The sequence below is a fragment of the Prionailurus bengalensis genome, chromosome B4 (genome assembly GCF_016509475.1).
Source record: "Prionailurus bengalensis isolate Pbe53 chromosome B4, Fcat_Pben_1.1_paternal_pri, whole genome shotgun sequence".
In the NCBI taxonomy this organism is placed as follows: Eukaryota; Metazoa; Chordata; class Mammalia; order Carnivora; family Felidae; genus Prionailurus; species Prionailurus bengalensis.
In genome coordinates, this window is record NC_057358.1 from 131034096 (window position 1) to 131052014 (window position 17919).

General features: G+C 61.8%; 1 protein-coding gene across 5 annotated transcripts; it reads left to right on the forward strand.

Annotated features, from left to right (window-relative positions):
- Positions 1 to 7020: 7020 nt before the first annotated feature.
- Positions 7021 to 17602, forward strand: KCTD17 (potassium channel tetramerization domain containing 17). 5 transcript variants are annotated; one of them, XR_006294506.1, is made up of 7 exons: positions 7021 to 7293; positions 8437 to 8545; positions 10757 to 10848; positions 11649 to 11744; positions 13534 to 13659; positions 15690 to 15786; positions 16718 to 16830. XR_006294506.1 is itself a non-coding variant. In XM_043562487.1 (7 exons), exons 1-7 carry the CDS (start codon positions 7036 to 7038, stop codon positions 17092 to 17094), a joined length of 1122 nt encoding a protein of 373 aa, XP_043418422.1. In that variant the 5' UTR covers positions 7021 to 7035; the 3' UTR covers positions 17095 to 17602. The 5 variants fall into 5 exon arrangements, 4 of the variants coding, with proteins under 4 accessions (XP_043418422.1, XP_043418423.1, XP_043418424.1 ...); XM_043562487.1 differs by lacking the exon at positions 15690 to 15786 and adding an exon at positions 14986 to 15049 and having other exon boundaries at positions 16718 to 17602; XM_043562488.1 differs by lacking the exons at positions 15690 to 15786; positions 16718 to 16830 and adding exons at positions 14986 to 15049; positions 15254 to 15683.
- The last annotated feature ends 317 nt before the right edge of the window (positions 17603 to 17919 follow it).

The following is a 17919-nucleotide window of genomic DNA, read 5'->3' on the forward strand; positions in this document are numbered from 1 at the left end:
GGCAGGAGGGGCCCGCAGGAGTCCCCAGGCCAGGGTATCAGCGAGGCTTCCCGGGGCTGGTGCGTGGGGATTTATTCCCCCACCGAGGCTGGCTGTGTCTGCTCTTTCCTCTTCCCCTGCCAGCTTCTGCTTCCTGGCACAGACTTTCCCCATTTCTGAACCGTGAAAGGTTTGAAACGCAGTTACAAGCCCATGAAGAGAGCAAATCAAGTAGAGTTCGGTACTAGACCCATGACGGCTCTTCGGACAGCCCGCGGCTACAAACGCGGTGCCTGTGGCTTCACACGATTCTGGGAGAGGTGAGGTGCGGGATGTGATGGGCAGGGACAGACAGAAACAGCTAGAGACCGCCGTGGGCCAGGCAAGAACTTCCGGCCACCAGGAGCTGCTCTGGGCACCACTGGGAGCAGAGCTGGAGACGTCCCCTGGGGAGGTATGTGACCTCTGGCTTGCCCACCCTCACTCCCCTCTGGCTCCTCGCTCCCCTGGCCCTGAGCAACTCCTCAGGTTGCCCTTCATGGGCCTGGTACTCATGTCCGGCCTCCGCCATCTTGATTCGGCCCTTGGCCTGACTCGTTGTGGGGTCTGCTCTGGCAGCTCCCATCTGACAAGAGAATGCCACTAAGAAATGCAGAAGAGGGGCGCCTGGGTGGTTCAGCTGGTTGGGCGTTCGACTTCAGCTGGGGTCACGATCCCGCGCTTCGTGGGTTCGAGCCCCGTGTCGGGCTCTGTGCTGACCGCTCAGAGCCTGAAGCCTGCTTCGGATTCTGTGTGTGTCTCTCTCTCTCTCTGCCCCTCCCCTGCTTGTACTCTGTCTCTCTCTCTCAAGAATAAATAAAACATCAAAAAAAATTTTTGAGAATATAGAGGAAATGACGGAATTAGAAAAAAAAATCACAATTCGGCAATCGCCATAGTACTTATTATAGCAAGAATCATCAATGGGGGCCCCTGGGTGGCTCAGTCGTTTAAGCGTCCAACTCTTGATTTTGGTACAGGTCATGATCTTGGGTTCGAGGCCTGCATGTCGGGCTCTGGGCTGACAGCGCAGAGCCTGCTTGGGATTCTCTCTCTCTCTCTCTCTCTCTCTCTCTCTCTGTCCCTCTCTGCCCCTCCCCTGCTTGTGCGCTCTCTCTCTCCAAATAAATAAGTAAACCTAAAAGAAAAAAAGAACCATCCACGAATATTAAAATTAAGGATGAGATAAATGTGTTTACTGGAAAATAGGATATTAAGAGAGCCTCAGCGTATCTCCCCACCAAGATACTGAGACACTCAAAGCTCGAGAGAGGAACTGTATTGATCAGCGGCTTGACTGACACCGCGTTAAGTGATCAGTTCACCTTACCAGTGATGGCATAAACTGACAGGTGTACCTCGTGCGGGGGGACCCTGAGCGCACAGCCTCGCCGCTCTGATATTCCTGCCAAACACGCACACAATGAGGGTAATCGTCAGGAAATCTCAGACAAACCCAAACTGAAGGCATTCTATGAAATACACAGCGTCTTCCCCCCAAAAATGGGAGACGGAGCAAGACCGACGAATCATTCCACATCAGAAGACTAAAGCGACAGGCCAGCGGGACGGAACCCTTTCTGGAGGGGAGCCTCAAGTACTCCCCGCCTCCCTTTGGCCGCAAAGGACATTGGCAGGACAACTCGTTTCCTGACGCGGGTAATTGTACCTCGGTCACCTAAGAGAGAACGTCCCGATTTGTAGATCACCCTGAAGAGTTGAAGAGCGAAAGGCCACTAACGCCATGACTTCCTCGCCAACGGTTCAGAAAAACGAGAAAAGGAGGGACAGAGAATGAAAGAGCACATGTAGTAAAAAAAATAAATAAATAAAATGTGAACGTTTGGTGACTCTTGAGTGAAGCCTCCGCCAGTCTGGTATTATTTTTGCGGCTTTGCTCAAAGTCGGAGAGTGCTGCAAAATAAAATGCTATTTTTTCAACGCAGGCTCTTCTGATCCGGTTCCAGCCAGGGCTGCCAACGGCACCCACATTCTAAAACGAGGTGCTAGACATTCTAAAGCAGCGCTTCCAACCCAGGTGGCTGGGAACTAGTTTTAGAAGCCTCGGGAGACCGTGCCTCCCACCTACGGCGGAGACAGACGCCATCGGGAGCAGCTGGCAGGCAGAGGGGCGCTCTCTCCACAGGGAGGTGTTGGGGTGCTGTGGGTCTTTACTTCTCCCGCCCCGTGGGGGGGGGGGTTCTCCCCTCCCTGAAGGCTGAGTAAGAGGGTTTTCCACGAGGCCATCTGCAGAGCCTGGCCTTTGTGCCCTGGATTGGGGGTTGGGGGCACAGGCATGGCAGGGGGGCACAGGGGTGGCGGTGGCGCTCAGAGGGTAGGCGGGACCCAAGCCTGGGAAAGCCTGCAGGCGGGAAGCGGAGCCGGCAGGCTGGTCCGTGGTGGAATGGGATGTACGGGGTGAACCCCGTCAGTCCCGGGCCTTGGCTTCCAGGGGGCCAGCTGAGGACCTGGGTCAGGAGCCGTGACTTGCTGCTGTGCCCAGAAGAGACTTTATGCAGGGCCAGGACACAAGGGGAGTGGGCAGTGGCACCTGGGGGGAAGTGGTCCTCGAGTAGGGTGTCCCAGAGGAGCCCCTGCCCAGGAAGGAAAGTACAGTGTGAGCCTCTCCCAGCAGTGGGGGCTCCAAAGAACCCTCGAAACAGTCCTTCAGGAAAAAAAAACCTAGCCAGCTTGGGTCGTTGCTCTGGTGAGAGCCAAGCCACCAGAGGACGTGCGCCCCAGGCGAGGGAAATCTTCCCTTTCTTTTCCCATCTTCATTCCCCACCAGCCACCGAGGAGAGGAGGGGGAGGAGCAGGGGACTCTGGGGGCGCACAGAACACCCCGAGGGGGTCCCCCCTGTGTAAAGGGGCAATCACCACCGCAGCTCCCTGTTGGGTTGAGATGAAAAGAGATAATCCGTGAAAGTGCATGGCGCAGAGGTGCTCATAAATGTCCCTGGGGCAGCCGAGGGGGGCAGGGGGATGGGCAGTAGATTCCTGGTTCCTTGTGAGTCCTAATTCAAGCCGTGAAAGGGCATCCGCAGGAGCCAGAGCGCCGTTTGCAGGCAAGAGAGGTCCCTGGAGAAGGCCGCTAAGACTGAGCCCACCGACTGTCAGGGCCCCAGTTCCCGGGAGCTGAGCTGCAAAGAGAACCAGCAGGAGCAGACGGACCGCGTGGGCCTGCCTGGTGGTTGGGGGCGCGCCGCCGGTGGAGGCGGGATGCGGCTCCACGGACCCGGGCGGGGTGGCGCGCCCCCTGCCGCCGGCCCCCGGGACGAGGTCCAGACCCCTGGCTGAAGAGGGCAGAGCCCAGGCTGAGGACCCGGGGGAGGGGAGGAGAGGAGGGGAAAAGAGGGGAGGAAGGGAGGAGAGGGGCGGGGAGGGGGCGGGAGGGCAGTGTCGCGGCCAGGCCCGGCGGCCCTTTGGTGCAAACTGGAGAGAAAGGCGCCCCTTCCTCCACACACTCGACGGCCTTTTCGCGGTGCGAACGGCGCCCCCTGGAGCCTGCAGAAATTATGGGCCGGCTGTGTGAGCTCTTCCTGGCGAAGGTCTGGGGCTCCTCGGGAAACTCTACAGTCCAGCGCTGGCGCGGGGAGGGCGGGGGGAGGGGGGGCTGGCTTGGTGAATGTTGCCCATCAGAGGAAGGTCTAGGTAAAAACATCGAGGCATCTTTGTTCTCTAATAAATATTCAAGTTTACGGATCAGTTGTGCCGACTCTCTGAGCCCCATCTGTAAAAATGGGCACAATAATACTGACCTAGGCTGGAGTGATACTTCTAGTCCCAGTAAGTGGTCAGTTATAATAGCTACCATTTAGTGCAGGAAAGAGTGCTAAGAAGTATGAATAACATTATGATGTAAATATTGCAAAAGCCGTAACGTAGGGGGTTGGAGAGGTTGTGTAACTGGCCACCATGTCTCACAGCCAGGGAGCCGGAGAGTCCCCCCCCCCCCGGACCACTGGCCTCTGAAAGTCTGTCCGAATCCTTCTGGCTCGTCAGGACACACTCCCCCTGACTGAATATGCCTTGTTTCTCTCCTCAGGTGACCTGAAAAGGTGACTCAGACGCAGGAGGCAGAACTGATGGCCAAGGCAGCGACTGCATTGGATCTGATGTAAACACAACAACAAAGAGTCGAGGCTGATCAGAATGTTCTGACATCTGAACGTGGGGAGGGGAGGGCTGAACCCCAAATCCCCGCAGGGCTGAGTGACATCTTAGCCACGGAACTGACGGCTGATGTGAGACAAGCCAGGGATGCTGCTAACACGACCCTCACAACAGCGTGAGCCGGATACAGTTTAGAAGTGGGGAAACTGAGGTGCAGAGAGGTTAAGCGACTCTGCCAAGGTCCCCTGGCTAGCAAGCCACAAAGGCTGGCTGGCATTCTTGTCTGGGAGCCTGTGCCCCTTAATCAATCACCTCTCCTCCTCTCTCGCTTGCCTTCAGAAGCCCAGTTTAGAGCCTTATTAAAAAGCACCTGAAAGTTGCTCTTCCCAGAAGGGGACAGCAGGGGGCGGTGTAACCAGCAAGCATTTGAAGTTTGGCTCGCGTCCTGGGTAACCATCATCCTGAGAAACTGTCTAAGGGGCGTTTGTGGTTTTGTCCTCTAAACGGGGAAGACACACACACACACACACACACACACACACACAACTAGGAAGAGTGCCAGTCCATAATCAGAAACAGGACCGTCTGGGATTCCATGTTTTGTCAAAGCCACTCCAATTCACCTCCCCAACCTGAGGTCCCCTCTAAAGCAGGGACCACGACTGACATCTTCACTTCCGTGTTTCAATGTCTGGCACGTGGTGGGCATTCAACAAACAGTAAGGCACCGAGTGATGGTTGGTGGGAGCGAAGGGTGTCAGCCCTGTGACCACACTACGGTGTCCTCATCTGATGACGGGGTTAAGGACACAGCTTCGGGACTCCGCGGGAGGCAGGGTGGTTATTGGCTTGGGCTCCAGAACCCACGACGAGACCAGGTTTGGAGGCTGCCTTGCGCTCGGCAGCCAGTTCCAGCACGACCTGTGAAGGCTCACGGTCTTGGAGCCACGGTCTCGTCTTCTGGAGGACGGAGGTGGGAACGGATCGCGTCCTGCTGAGTGACCCTGTGCAAGCCACTCTGTGCCTCCAGTCCTGGGGCAGGTCTGTGGGAGCAGTTTGGGTCTGGCCAGCCCTGGGCTCCTGAGGCATCATCACGCTGAGCCTCAGCTTTCTCAACCTACTCCTCATACGAACTTGTTTCCAACTGGCCCACACATGGGGCTTTTCCTGTCCTCTTTGGTGGGCGGTCTCCTCCCCTCTCCAGTCCAAGTAATTCTCCAGAGCGCCACACCTGGAGGGACAACTGTCATTTGCCCCACAGGCACGGCAAACACAGGTTGGCCCCAGACTGACCTCTCAGCCCCCTGCTCAACTCAATAGGCTAAAGACCAGGGACTATGCCGGGTGTTTAATAGACATTATACGATTTAATCTTCACGGCAACGCTCTACGGTAGCAACTATCAGAGTTCCCATTTTGCAAAAGGAAAAACAGGCTCAGAGAGGAAGTTGCTCAAGAGCATGTATTGTAGCAGCAGTGACGGATTCCCTGACCAGGGGAGGAGATTTCCTCTCAGCACGAAGCCAGGCTGCCCAGTGTGGGGAGCCCTGGGAGGCAGGGGACACTGGGATCACTGAGGGAAGCCTCACACCCCTCTCCCTTAATCCGAGATCAAGACTCGAGCATCCACTGGGGCACCTGGGTGGCTCCATCGGTTAAGCGTCTGACTTTGGCCCAGGTCATGATCTCATGGTTCGTGAGTTCGAGCCCCACGTCGGGCTCTGTGCTGACAGCTCAGAGCCTGGAGCCTGCTTCCGATTCTGTGTCTCCCTCTCTCTCTCTCTCTCTCTCTCTCTCTCTCTCTGCCCCTCCCCTGCTCATGCTCTCTCTTTCTCAAAATAAACATTAAAAACATTAAAAAAAAAAAAAGACTCCAGCATCCAGAAGGTGAGAAAGTTAAGGACAGCTTCCCCTTCAGCCCTTGTCCCTCCCCGGTCCCAGAGGACCACCCTGCAGTCCCCTCCCCTCCCCACCCTGCAGTCTCCATGATGGCAACAGTCCCAGCTCCAAGTTGTCTGGCTTAGAAGGGGGCGCACACAACCAGTCCCTCTCTCCCTCCCAAATTACAGATGGGAAAGCTGAGACCTTGCCCAGTACCTCATCCCACAAAAGCCAAGATGAAAACCCAGTTCTCTCGACTTTGATCCAGTGCCCCTTCCACCCTCTTCCCTAGAAACCTTTCCCTAGGAGCACTGACAGCCCATGGCAGGGGAGCAGGAAAGGGGCCTTGGTGGCGGAAAGGCACCTGGAGCCCACCTGGGTCCTTGCTGGCCTGCCACTCACCAGCCGTGTGAGTCAGGGGGGTCACTTCACATCAGTGTCCTCATCCGTACGATGGGTACAGTAATACCAGCTCTCACAGGGCTGCTGAGAGCTTCAGGGCCAAATACAGACATACTAAGCATCTGGAATGCAGTGGGTGGTCAGTCGACTTTAAGCCCAACTATGTTGTCCTCAACTTATGTTGGCAAAGAACCCAGCCTCCCCACCTTCATCCCCCGCTTCACTCCCCCCCCCCCCCCAGCAACCCAAAGGGCAGTATGAAAGAATCTTGGAAAACAGAGAACAGGTGAGTGCTACAGAATCCTGAGAGCAAACGTTTCTCCCGGCACCAATTGTTTAATAACCTAAACTGGAGCAAGAGAAAACAGTTCTCGGAAGAACACGCAGGAGGAAGGAGCACCGATTTGGGGTAGCACTCACTATTGCCCCACTGACCTCGAACTTGACCTTCCCCAAACACGGTGATTTGGCCAAAGGGCTTCTTCTGGAGGCCGGGTCTGCCGGCCGCCCAGGAAGCGCCCAGGCGGTGGGATTGGGAGCGGTGGCCCCGCGGACCACCACCCCGGCCGCCTCGCCCCGCCCCGCCCCGCCCCGCCCGGGGCGCGGACTACAGTTCCCGGCATGCCCGGCGCGCGGTACCTGCCCGCCCCCAGCCTCCGCGCCCGGAGGATGCAGACGCCGGGGCGAGCGGGGAGGATGGAGGCCGGGGAGGCAGCGCCGCCGGCGGGGGCGGGCGGCCGCGCGCCGGGCGGCTGGGGCAAGTGGGTGCGGCTCAACGTGGGGGGCACGGTGTTCCTGACCACCCGGCAGACGCTGTGCCGGGAGCAGAAGTCCTTCCTCAGCCGCCTGTGCCAGGGGGAAGAGCTGCAGTCGGACCGGGTGAGGCCCGCGCGGGGGGCGGCCGTCGGGCGGGGTCCTCTGCCCGCCCGAATCCGGGCCGGCCTGGCCGGGAACTCGGCTGCTTTGATTTCCCCAGGGCCCGAGGCAGGAAGAGCTAGTCGGAGGAAGGGAGGAGGGAGAGCACGGGATGTGCCCATTGTCGTGGCAACGGGACAACGCCGGGCCGCGGCCATTTAGGGCATTCGGACCACCGCCCTGGGCTCCCACCCAGGAGGCTGGTGGATCGGGACCCTCGCCCTCCTTTGGGGCCCTCCCTCCTTCCCAAACGGGACTCCCGCACCGGGGAAGGAGTTGGCTGCGGTGGCTTCCCCACGGCCCTTTGCGGTGTGGGTGGCCTAGGAGTGCTGCGCGCTGGGTAGAGAAGTCCTGGGGTGCCTTCCGAGCTGGGTTTCATCAGGGAGGAGCCCGGGCCTGTCGGCCACCATTTCTGGGCTCCCATCCCTGCTCTGCTGCAAACTGCCTGCATGACCTTGGGTCGGACCCCTCCCTGCTCCAGGATCAGCCTCCTGTCTGTAACCAGAGGAGGCTGGTCTGCAGGTGACCTGAAGGGCCCCCTCTCCCTCATTCCCTGACCCTCTGCTGCTGTGACCTTGGGCAAGTCTCCTCACCCTTTGACGTGCCTGCTTTCCCTCCGTAGAGTTGTCCAGATGCCCGCCCTGCCTCCCTGCAGGCCGAGCCTGTCCAATGAGATAGCGACTCCTTTGGAAACTTGTAAACATCCAGCATCCCCAGAATGACTGGGGATCTGATGGAGATAGTGTAGGGCTGGCTTCAGGGGAACAACCTCTAAGAGGGACAATCACCGAGCCCTACTCTGCGGCAGGTGCCGCTCAGAACTCACCGGATGCTCACCATGACCCCTGGTTATGGGGGAGCGGAGTGAGGCTCAGAGAGGCCCAGTCACTGGCCCCAGGTCACATAGTGAGGAAATGGCAGAGGCAGGACTTGAACCTACGCGGGTCTGACAGCAAAGCCTTTCTGTCCCATCATGCCACTTCATTCCAATGAAGAGCAGACTCAGCGCTCGCTCCCTCCCTCCCTCCAACCATTGCTGGGCCTGAAGTAAGGGGGTGGGTTGGGGGAGGCCTCTCCTCTCACTGCCTGTGCCCCTTATCTCCTTAGGATGAGACTGGGGCCTACCTCATTGACCGTGACCCCACCTACTTTGGGCCCATCCTGAACTTCCTCCGGCATGGCAAGCTGGTGCTGGACAAGGACATGGCCGAGGAGGGTGAGTTGGTCCAGGGGGCTAGCCGGGGGACTGCATCCTACCTAGCCCTGCCCTCTGCAGTCGGCCAGAGCCTTCCGTGGAAGTCCAAAGCCATTTCTCCCAGTCAGGGCTGGGGGGACATTTGATTCCTTCCATGTTTCCCACTTCCTCGTCCCTGACAAGACTGAACCGCAAAGCCTCTGCCTGGACTGAGCCTGGGGGCCGCACCAGGCTGACCAGCCTGAGTTTTGGCCGAGCGCTGTTGGGGAGGTGACGGAGGCGGAGAGGCAGAAGACAGAGGGCGACAGTGAGGCCGGCAGTGTGTGTTGTGGGCAGGGATGCCCTTTCTCCTGACCTCCTGGGAAGGCAGGTGTGAATAGGGTGGAGACAGGCACGGGAGGAGGCATGGGCTCTCTTTCTGCGGGTGATCCGGTATCTGAGATGCCTGGCAAGGGCTGACAGTCAGCAGGCGGGTGGAGCAGGTGACTCTTCTGCAAATCCAGCGGCCTCTGTGGCACAGCTGGTTGTGGGTGGAGGTGGGGGAGGGGGAGCCGGTTCCCCAGCAGGGGTTTGGTTCTTCCGGGGGCCTAGGGCTGAGGCCCTGTAGATGCCCATGTCTGGCTCCAGCAGATGGCGGGGAAGCCATGCCCGAGAGAATATCCTCTGGGCAAAGCCTCAGCGGGGGGGGGGGGGGGGGGGGGGGGGGCAACAACTATAAACAGCTCCAAGTCAACTCTTCCTTGGGGCACAAGGCGTGGCTCCGGGTCAGCTGACCCAGCCGGGCCAGCTTGGACATGTCACTTCTCCTTTCTGAGCCTCCACATGTCTATATCAATTAGGGGCGGCGATCTACATCGGGGAGAGCATGTTTGGGGACAGCAGGTGTCATGAATCCCAGTGTTTGTACCCTGTGGGTGTTTAGAACAGCCCATCCTTCCTCACGTGGAGCCAACGGTCTCCCCCACTGACCCCCGTGGGACCTGGTGATCTAAAGGCCATGTAGCTCCCCAGTGGGCTGGGGTTTCAAACTTGGAGCCCACGGTAGGCACCAGCCCCTCGGCTTTCGGGCAGCCAGCCCTCAGGGGAGCACAGGTACCCGGGCATGGCTGGGGCCCAGGAACAGGGCCCGCGGGGAGGGGACATAAACACTGCGTCACCGCCGACATCTGTTTACAGGTGCTGGGTTTCTGCCAGTTCTGCTACTCCCCGCACCTGCGACAGGGCCGGGGCCCCCATCAAGGGCCCCGGAGGATCTGGGACGAGATTTTTCTAGCTGTGGGACACCCGGAAAGTCACTTATCTCTCTGTGCCTCCATGCCCGCGTCTGTGGAGCAGGGTGGCGAGAGCACCCGCCTTCCTGAGCTGCTGTCAGGGTGGAGGGAAGGAATACAAGTATGTCCTTTAGTGCAGCACCTGGCACCAAGGGTCACTGATGCCGTGTTCGTCATCTGTCATGGGCAGGGCTCCCCAAGGCGCACTCAGGCAGCAAGACTCGCGGGCCGCCTACTTGGTATTAGGTGCCGTGTAGGTAACCTGGGACAGAGGCTAGATCAGACATGGCCCGGTCCTCAGGGAGCCCGGAGGCCAGTCAAGGAAAGAACCAGGGGGATCCTTGCCCTGTAGGCACTCAGGAGACTCCAAAGGCCTGGGGCCATTCCGCTTGTCGGTGAGACTCTCAGTTCCCTCAGCTGTGTGGGGACAATGCCTGCTTCCCCGTGTCCCCAGGGCTCTTGCTGAGTGCCTGAGGGGGCTTTGTAAAGGGTGTGGTAGTCGGGACGGACGTGTACAAAGATGATGCATCTGTAGTGGGTTCTGAAGTCAGAGGAACTTGGATTTGGATCCCAGCTCTGCTGCTTACCGGCGGTAGAGCCTGGGGCAGCTGCTTCTCTTTCCGGGCCTCGGTTTCCCCCATCGTTCAGTGGGGGCAGTGACCGTACCTACTTCTGGTGCTAAGAATTAACTGCAGTAGAGAACGTAACGTGCTTAGCACAGTAGCTGGCACTTAGCCGCGCTTCATCGATGGGAGTGTGTGATGGGGGGGTCAGCCGGGGTCCTTCTCGTTGTGATGTTCTAGCTTCCGGCCCCAGTGAGTCTGCTGCCTCTTGCCAGCCCTGAAGCAGCCCCCAGATGGGGGCACTGGCGGGTGTGGGGGGGTGTGGGGCAGAGGGGACACGGGGAGAGGAGGGCACGGGGGCAGCCCGAGTGACCCGGGGGCCGCTCTGTCTGTGCCAGGGGTCCTCGAGGAAGCCGAGTTCTACAACATCGGCCCGCTGATCCGCATCATCAAAGACCGGATGGAGGAGAAGGACTATCCCGTCACACAGGTCAGGAGCAGCAAGGCAGCAGGGAGCCAGAGCAGGCTGTGGCGGGAGAGCCAGAGCTGGGGGAGGCGGGAGGAGGGTCGGGAGACGTGGGGAGGCCCAGCTGGCCTGTGACACGAGGGGGTTGTCCAGCTCCCAGACTGCCCAGCAAAGCCCCAGACGGGGAGAAGGACGCTGGGTTCTGTCCCTGACTCGCCTCTGTTCGCGGTATGAAAGAGACCTGCCCCCTCTTCCCTTCCCCACGCAAAATGGGGTCAGTGTGGAGGCACAGGGGGCCTTGTGGGGGCAACGCAGGATTAGTAAATTGTCCATTTCGTGACATCAGGCAGACCCCTGGGGGCAGAGCGCGAGGTGCTGGGGCTTAGGCTTCTGAGCGCCCTGGGCCTGGTCTGGAGGCGGGGCTGGGGGGGCCCCCTCTGGCCACCCTGGAGGAGACGTGGGTGGGGGCAGGCGGACGGGTGGCCCCCGGAGATTGAAGGGGGTTAGCTCCGTGGCCTCTCTTCCCCCTCGTACCACCTGTGCTCCTGCTCTGCCACGCTTCGGCTCCGTGACCTTGGGCAAGTCAGAGCCTCTGTGAAGATCCCGTAACTCGTGGCGTGTGGGGAAGGATGAAGTGAGACCGTGCGTGTCGAGGGCTGGGCGCACAGGGGGGTCCTCAGGACGTGGCTGCCGCCTCCCCACCTTGCACCCGCCCCTCCTTGTCTCCTTAGGGGTGTGCGGTGGGCGGGGGGAGAAGAAGCTGCGGGGGTGACAGGTGCTCGTCCCTCCCCCGGCTGCCCTCCAGGTCACCTCTCTGCCTGCAGGTCCCCCCCAAGCACGTGTACCGCGTGCTGCAGTGCCAGGAGGAGGAGTTGACGCAGATGGTCTCCACCATGTCAGACGGCTGGCGCTTCGAGCAGGTGGGTGGGGGCCACGGGGCCACCCCTGGAACCACCCGGCGTCACGGGGAAGCCCCAGGCCGGGGTTCCCCGGCACGGCCCCCAGCCATCACGCTGAACAAGAGTAGGAAAGGCCACGCTCGGCCGCGGAGTGACCAGAAGGAGAGAGACAGAAGACCCGGGCGGCTTCGGTGGGGGTTCTCCCAGCCCCCGGGGCGTGGTCTCCGCAGGGGCACGGGTGGGTCTCTGGCCCCCAGGCGACAGCTCAGGAGCAAGGGGACGCGATCCCCCATAGGTGAGCGGACCCCACCTGGGGTCAACGCCGCCTCTTGTGACAAGGCCCGGCAGCTTCCGGGTCCCTGCCGGGGGGGGGGGGGGGGGGGGGGGGAGGGCCTGCCAAGTCACAGCCTTGCCACGCCCGGGAAGCCCAAGCGGTGACTTCCCACGAGGACTCACAGGGACGGATGCAGTCAGGAGCAACTTGTCGTGAGTGGTGCCATCCTGGCCACGCAGCTCATGTCACGCGGCTCAGGTTTCCAGAGGAACAGAGCCAGCAAGTTAACCCCACGTCACATTTGTCCTTCGAGAAGGAAGAGGGTTTGGCTGGCTCTGTAGCCGCACCTGCCCACGGCCCCTGGGACGTGGAGGTTGAAGAAGGGAGAAGGCCAGGGCTCCCCGGATGGCCGGGCGGTACGGAGGAATAGCTCCGTCCAGGAGCCAGAGGCCTGGATCTGCCACTTGCAGGCCATGTGACCCTGAGCAAGTCACATCTCCTCTCTGGGCCTCAGTTTCCCAATCTGTGACGTGGGCCAGTCGTGCTCCCTTTGCAAGACTGTTGGGAAGATTAGAAGTGCCGTGGACGGGGGCGCCTGGGGGGCTCCATCAGTTGAGCTACTGACTTCGGCTCAGGTCCCGATCTCGCGGTTCGTGAGTTCAAGCCCCGCGTCAGGCTCTGTGCGGACAGCTCGGAGCCTGGAGCCCGCTTCCAGATTCTGTGCCTCCCTCTCTCTCTCTGTCCCTCCCCTGCTTGCACTCTGTCTCTCTCTCTCAAAAATAAACATTGAAAAAGAAAAAAAAAAGAAGTGCCATGGGTAAAGTCCCTGGCCTAGAGTAGAACTCCCTGGAGCCAGGCAGGATCACACAGATTATCAGCCTGTAAGTCTCCAAGACTCCGGCGAGGACTCAGGATCCCGGGGTCTAACCCCTGTTCCACTCTTCCTGGCTGGGGGACTTCCTGCAGGTTACTGTCTCTTCAAGCCCCGTTTGCCAGAGGGGCTGATTTTCACTCTGCCTGTTGGGCGAGGGTCCTGGGTGGCCGAATGTCATGCGCAGGGCCTCGTGGTTGGGGTTCTTCCAAGGACCCCGGGACAAAGGTGGGGCTCCATGGAGCCCACGGGAGCCTCTGGCAGTTGCATGGGCTCCCAGAGGCTGAGCAGGCAGCTCAGGGGGCACCGATCGTTTGTCCTCCGGCCTAAGGCGGGGACAGCCTGTTCCACCTCTGCTTCTGAGAATGAACAGAATAGTCTGTGGGGCCCCACCATGCCAACCCTACCCTACAGCTTGGTTCTGGGGCTGCTTCAGCCACGCCTGGGACGGAGGTGGACGATGATCCGCCCATCGTGGCCTCCGCCTGCTTTTAGGCAGCGGCCTCTAGATCTGGGCCTGGGGTGAGGGGTGGGGAACCGCAGAGAGAAGGCGGCGTCCTCCAGGGGTTAGGCCCGGCCGGCCAAGCCAGGGCGGGTGGCTGTGCGGGCTGCCTTTAACCCGGCCTCCCAACCTGTCCTCTTTGTCCCCACGCTCCGCCCCCCAGCTGGTGAACATCGGCTCCTCCTACAACTATGGCAACGAGGACCAGGCTGAGTTCCTGTGCGTGGTGTCCAAGGAGCTCTACACCTCCCCGCACGGGCTGAGCTCTGAGTCCAGCCGCAAAACCAAGGTGAGCCCCCCCCCCGCCTCAGCTTCCCCCCCACCTTTTCCTCCATCCTCTCCCTGCCCTCCACCCAGCCATCCCTGCTTCTCTCTCCCTCCTGCTGCACACACATAACCAACCACCTGGTCACAGCCAATGCCATCCATCCCATGCCACCCACGGTCCCGTCTGCTCACGCCGGTTACCCAGGCCCAGGCAGGGGGAGAGATGAGCTAGGATCGTCCCAAGGGCACGGCCAGAGGGGGCCTGGATGCCGTTCGCACGGCGGCCACAGGGTGTACCGAACTAGGGGTTTGGGCACGGTGTGCCGCGCCCTGTGTGACCTTGGACAAGCCCCGGCCCTCCGGTGTGTTCTCTGAGAAGTGAGGGTAGACTACGTCCTCTCTGGTGCCGCCACGCTTAGAGCTTCTGGGATCCAAAATGGCCAGTTTATTTCCCAGAGGTGGGTAAATGTTCCCAGCTGGCCGGGGCCAGGGCAGGGAAGCCAAATCTGTGCATCCTGCCCCTTCCCCGGGCCCCTTCCTCAGGTGCTCTGCAGGGGAGAGGTCAGCAACCCCGGGGGACCCAGCCACGTGTTCCTGCCCTGGCCTCTGAGGCAGCAAAGCCGGCTGTGGGGAAGGGGGCTGAGCACAGGTCCTGCCGCCTCGAACCCAGAGCCGGTTAGAAGCCTCGAGGGCCTTTGGTGGGGCCGATGGGGCAGGGCAGCAAGCCAGGCAGGGAAAGAGGGAGACGGTTCCCTCTAGGGAGGAAAGGGGGGGTCTGTCCCAGTGCGTCGGAGACTTACGAACCCGGGCTTTCTGTCTGTCTGCCTCCCCGTCCTGCGACTCCCCCTGCCCGCCCCACCGCCATCAGGGTCAGTGGCTGGCACTGCCTTGCAAGGGTGCAGAGCAAGCCCGCTGCTCCTGCCTCTCTGCGCCAAAGCCTGGGAGCTTGGGGCGTCGGAACCTGTCCATGGCATCCCCGGGCCTTCCCTGGCCTCGTGTCTACTCTGGGTCAGCCCTCCTGAAGTGAGGCCTTCCCAGGCTCCCCTGGCCACACACCCACCCGTTCCTCTTCCAGCCCTCACCCGGCCTTGCGCCCCGTAGTAGCGGCCGGACTGCTCCGTGAGCATCCCCCAGCGGGGGCCCCGTCCCGTGCCCTTTCTCCGGGCCCTTCCAGAGCCCCCAGGGGACAGGACAAGACGCCCCAGCTTCTCCCTCCTTAAGGTCCCCCCCCCCCGCCCCCGCATCTCGCCCACCCTGAGAGGGGGCCCACGGGGACAGCTGCCCGCCGGCCCTGGCCCCTCGTTAGTTCTCCACTCTTTCTTCCCTGGGTCCGCCGGCTGGTCCACAGAGCACGGAGGAGCAGCTGGAGGACGAGCGGCGGCAGGAGGTGGAACAGGTGCAGGTGGAGGCAGGTACACAGGAGAAAGGTGCAGCCGCCCCCCGAGGAGAATGATTGCGCATAAAAGCCAGAGCCTCCCGCCCACTGCCCCGCTGGAGCCAGCCGCCGAACCGGGGGGCCGGGGCCTGCGGGCGGGGACGGGCCACCAGGGTCAGCTCAGCCGCGTGCCCGGCGCCTCGCCTGCATAACCATCCCTTCTCTCGCTTTCTCTTTACAGCCCAGTCCTCCCAGGAGCCCGCTAACCTTTTCTCCCTCCCGCCACCGCCGCCTCCTCCGCTTCCCGCGGGAGGCCCCGCCTCATCTTCATCCACCTCTTCCTCCTCCTGGATCTCATCTGCACCCTGCCTCTTCCCTCTCTGCCCCTGTCCGGGTTTCCTCTCTGCCTGCTCACGCCTCCATCCCCGGGCCGCCCCGGCCCCCGCCTCCCGCGCCCTCCACCCAGGCGCCCCGGCCCCCCCGCATCCCAGAGCCTCCCGCCTGCCGCCTCCCGCGCCCCCTCTGGCGCCTGCCGCCTCCCGGCCTGGGGACGAGGGTCGTGGCCGCGTCTCCTTGGCGCCCGCCAGCCCCGCCGGGCACCCCTGAGGCCGGGCCGCCCCGCCCAGCGCCTCCCGTCCTCGCCGCCGCCGCCGCCGCCTCACGTTTCCTCCTTGCAGGTCCCCGTCTGCACCCCTCAGGGCTGAGGCTGCGCTTGCAGCGAGGGCTTCTCCTCCTCGGGGCCCCTCGCCCGCCCCCCCAGAGCCGCCATCCCTGGTTTGTAGCTTGGCGGAGCTGGAGGGAGGGCGGCAGCCAGGAGGGGGCGCGTCTCCTGTCCCCGGACCTGAGCCTGACTTTTCAGCCGACTTTCTCCCCTCACCTGTTTGGCCTTGGGTGTGAGGCGCGGAGAGAAGAGCCTTAGGGGGCGGGGCCTCTTTGCCATCTGTCCCTCAGCCCCAGAGCCGGGCTGGGAAGGAGGGAGGGGGGACGGCAGCCAGACGCCGTGGCCTCACCCCTGCCCATCCAGGAGCCCCTGCATCACAGCCTCGCGGCACTGGGTTCCCTGTCTCTTCCGGGGTGGGAAGGACAGCCGGCCGCACCGGGGTTCCTTTGGCCTACGAGGAGTCAGCCAGAGCTGGCTGGGGATCAGGGCGTCTCGGAAAAAGCCCTGGCCGGGTGCCTCCAAGCCCCCACTCAGTCGTAGCCGCCTGCTCTGTGACCTTGGGCAAGTCACTGTCCCTGTCTCGGCCACAGTTGCCTCTAAAATGGGGATAGGCAGCTGCTGTCTGCCACCTTTTGCCTGAGCCGGCAGGGACCTGACCTTGACCGCCCCCCCCCCCCCCCCACTTCCCCAGCCAGAGTCACCAACGCTCTGGCTTCCACGGCAGCCACCACCCAGCCCAGGATGGGGCGTGGGGCTCCCGGATGGGCGAGCTGGGTCCCCTTCCTGCTCCCCCTCCTCGGCTCTGAATTCACCTTCTCTGGGCCTCAGCCTCCCCCCCCCCCTCTTCTGAGAAGGGACCCTGTAACTCACCTACCTCTTTCTCTCTCCCTCTCTTCCCCTCCCCTCCCTCCATTTCAATCTCCTCTCTGCCCTCCCCTGGCCTCGCCTCACCCCTCCTCACTGGCCCCACCCTGTCATTCCTCTCCTGGTGTTCTGACCACCCCCCCACCCGTCCCCCTGCCCCTTCCCCCTCTTATTTTCTAGCTGTTACAAGCCAGAGGCACCCGGATGTGAGGCCCCAGATCACCTCCAGGGACTTGGGGTTCCGATCTGAAATCCTTTATTTTTGTACCACGGGGTGGGGCCCCGGCTCCAGGCGGAGGAAGCACTCTCCCCCCTGCCACTTCTGTCTACACCTGCGGGGCTGTGATCTACCCCTGCCTCTGGGGGCCGGGTGGGGGCCCGCTGGAGCCTCTCAAGGCCTGAGGTGGGCCCTGGGACCCCTGGGCAGAGCCACTGGCCTGTGGCCAAAGTGTGGCGCTGTCCAGCTGTGTTTCCCACGCCGCCATGGTCCCTCCCCCGGGTCCCCCAGCTGCATGAATGAGACCCTCCCTCCTGACCCAGTCACATCTCCTCCCTGAGCCTTAGTCTCCCCATCTGTCCAGTGGGTTCTCTCTCCCCACCGCCACCTACCTCACAGGGTTGTTGTGAGGTTGACAAAGAGGAGCAGGGTCCCAGAAAGCCCTCGGGGAGTGTACAAAGCACCAGGCAGAGGGTGACCCTCCCTTCGCCCTTCCCTCAGAGGGGGAAGGATCTGCTCAGCCCCACATGGAGATTCAGGTATTGGTGGAAGGAAGGGGGTGGGGGTCGGCCCTGTCGGAGGAAGGGGGAGGGGGACTCAGCCTCCTCCCTGGCTGCTCCCACTGCCCTGTGCCCTGCTGGGTGCCGAGGGCCCCCCCCCCCAGCCAGGAGGGGGCGGGCAGGGGCTCCGCAGGGACAGGAACCAGTGAGAAGGGAAAGGGGGCCGTTCCTCCCTTTGCCCTGGGGAGAGTCTGGGGGCAGCAGGGGCTGAGCAAGGGGCCCCTCCTGCGTTGATGATCTCCCAGGCTGTGCCCAACCCCACCATGTAATAAAACCTGAAGAAACAGCCACGGGGCTGCCTCCCTCTCTTCCTCTGGGCCGCTTTTGGGGATGGGGCTAAGCTCAAGGTCGGATAAATGACTCAAAGGTAACGGGGCTTTTTCTTAAGGGGCCCTGCCCTGTGGTCACTCTTCTGTGTGTATGGGGAGAGTGGGGGAGGGAGGTCACGGCTGCATCCTCCGCCCAGTGGCCCAACGGCAAGGTCACCAGCTCTGCCTTGCTGGGAGAACGTTGGCACGTGCCTGCCCCTCTCTGGGCCTCAGTTTCCTCATCTGTAAAGTAAAGGGTTGGACCAGGCGACTAGCAAGGCCCAGTCCCTGAAGCCA

What these genes read in the sequence shown, in the direction of transcription:
- KCTD17 (XM_043562487.1), top strand. Translation starts at nt 7,036, where the DNA reads ATGCCCGGCGCGCGGTACCTGCCCGCCCCCAGCCTCCGCGCCCGGAGG. An exon ending in AAGAGCTGCAGTCGGACCGG is followed by an intron (nt 7,294 to 8,436) that starts GTGAGGCCCGCG and finishes TTATCTCCTTAG; the next exon opens with GATGAGACTGGGGCCTACCT. An exon ending in CAAGGACATGGCCGAGGAGG is followed by an intron (nt 8,546 to 10,756) that starts GTGAGTTGGTCC and finishes TGTCTGTGCCAG; the next exon opens with GGGTCCTCGAGGAAGCCGAG.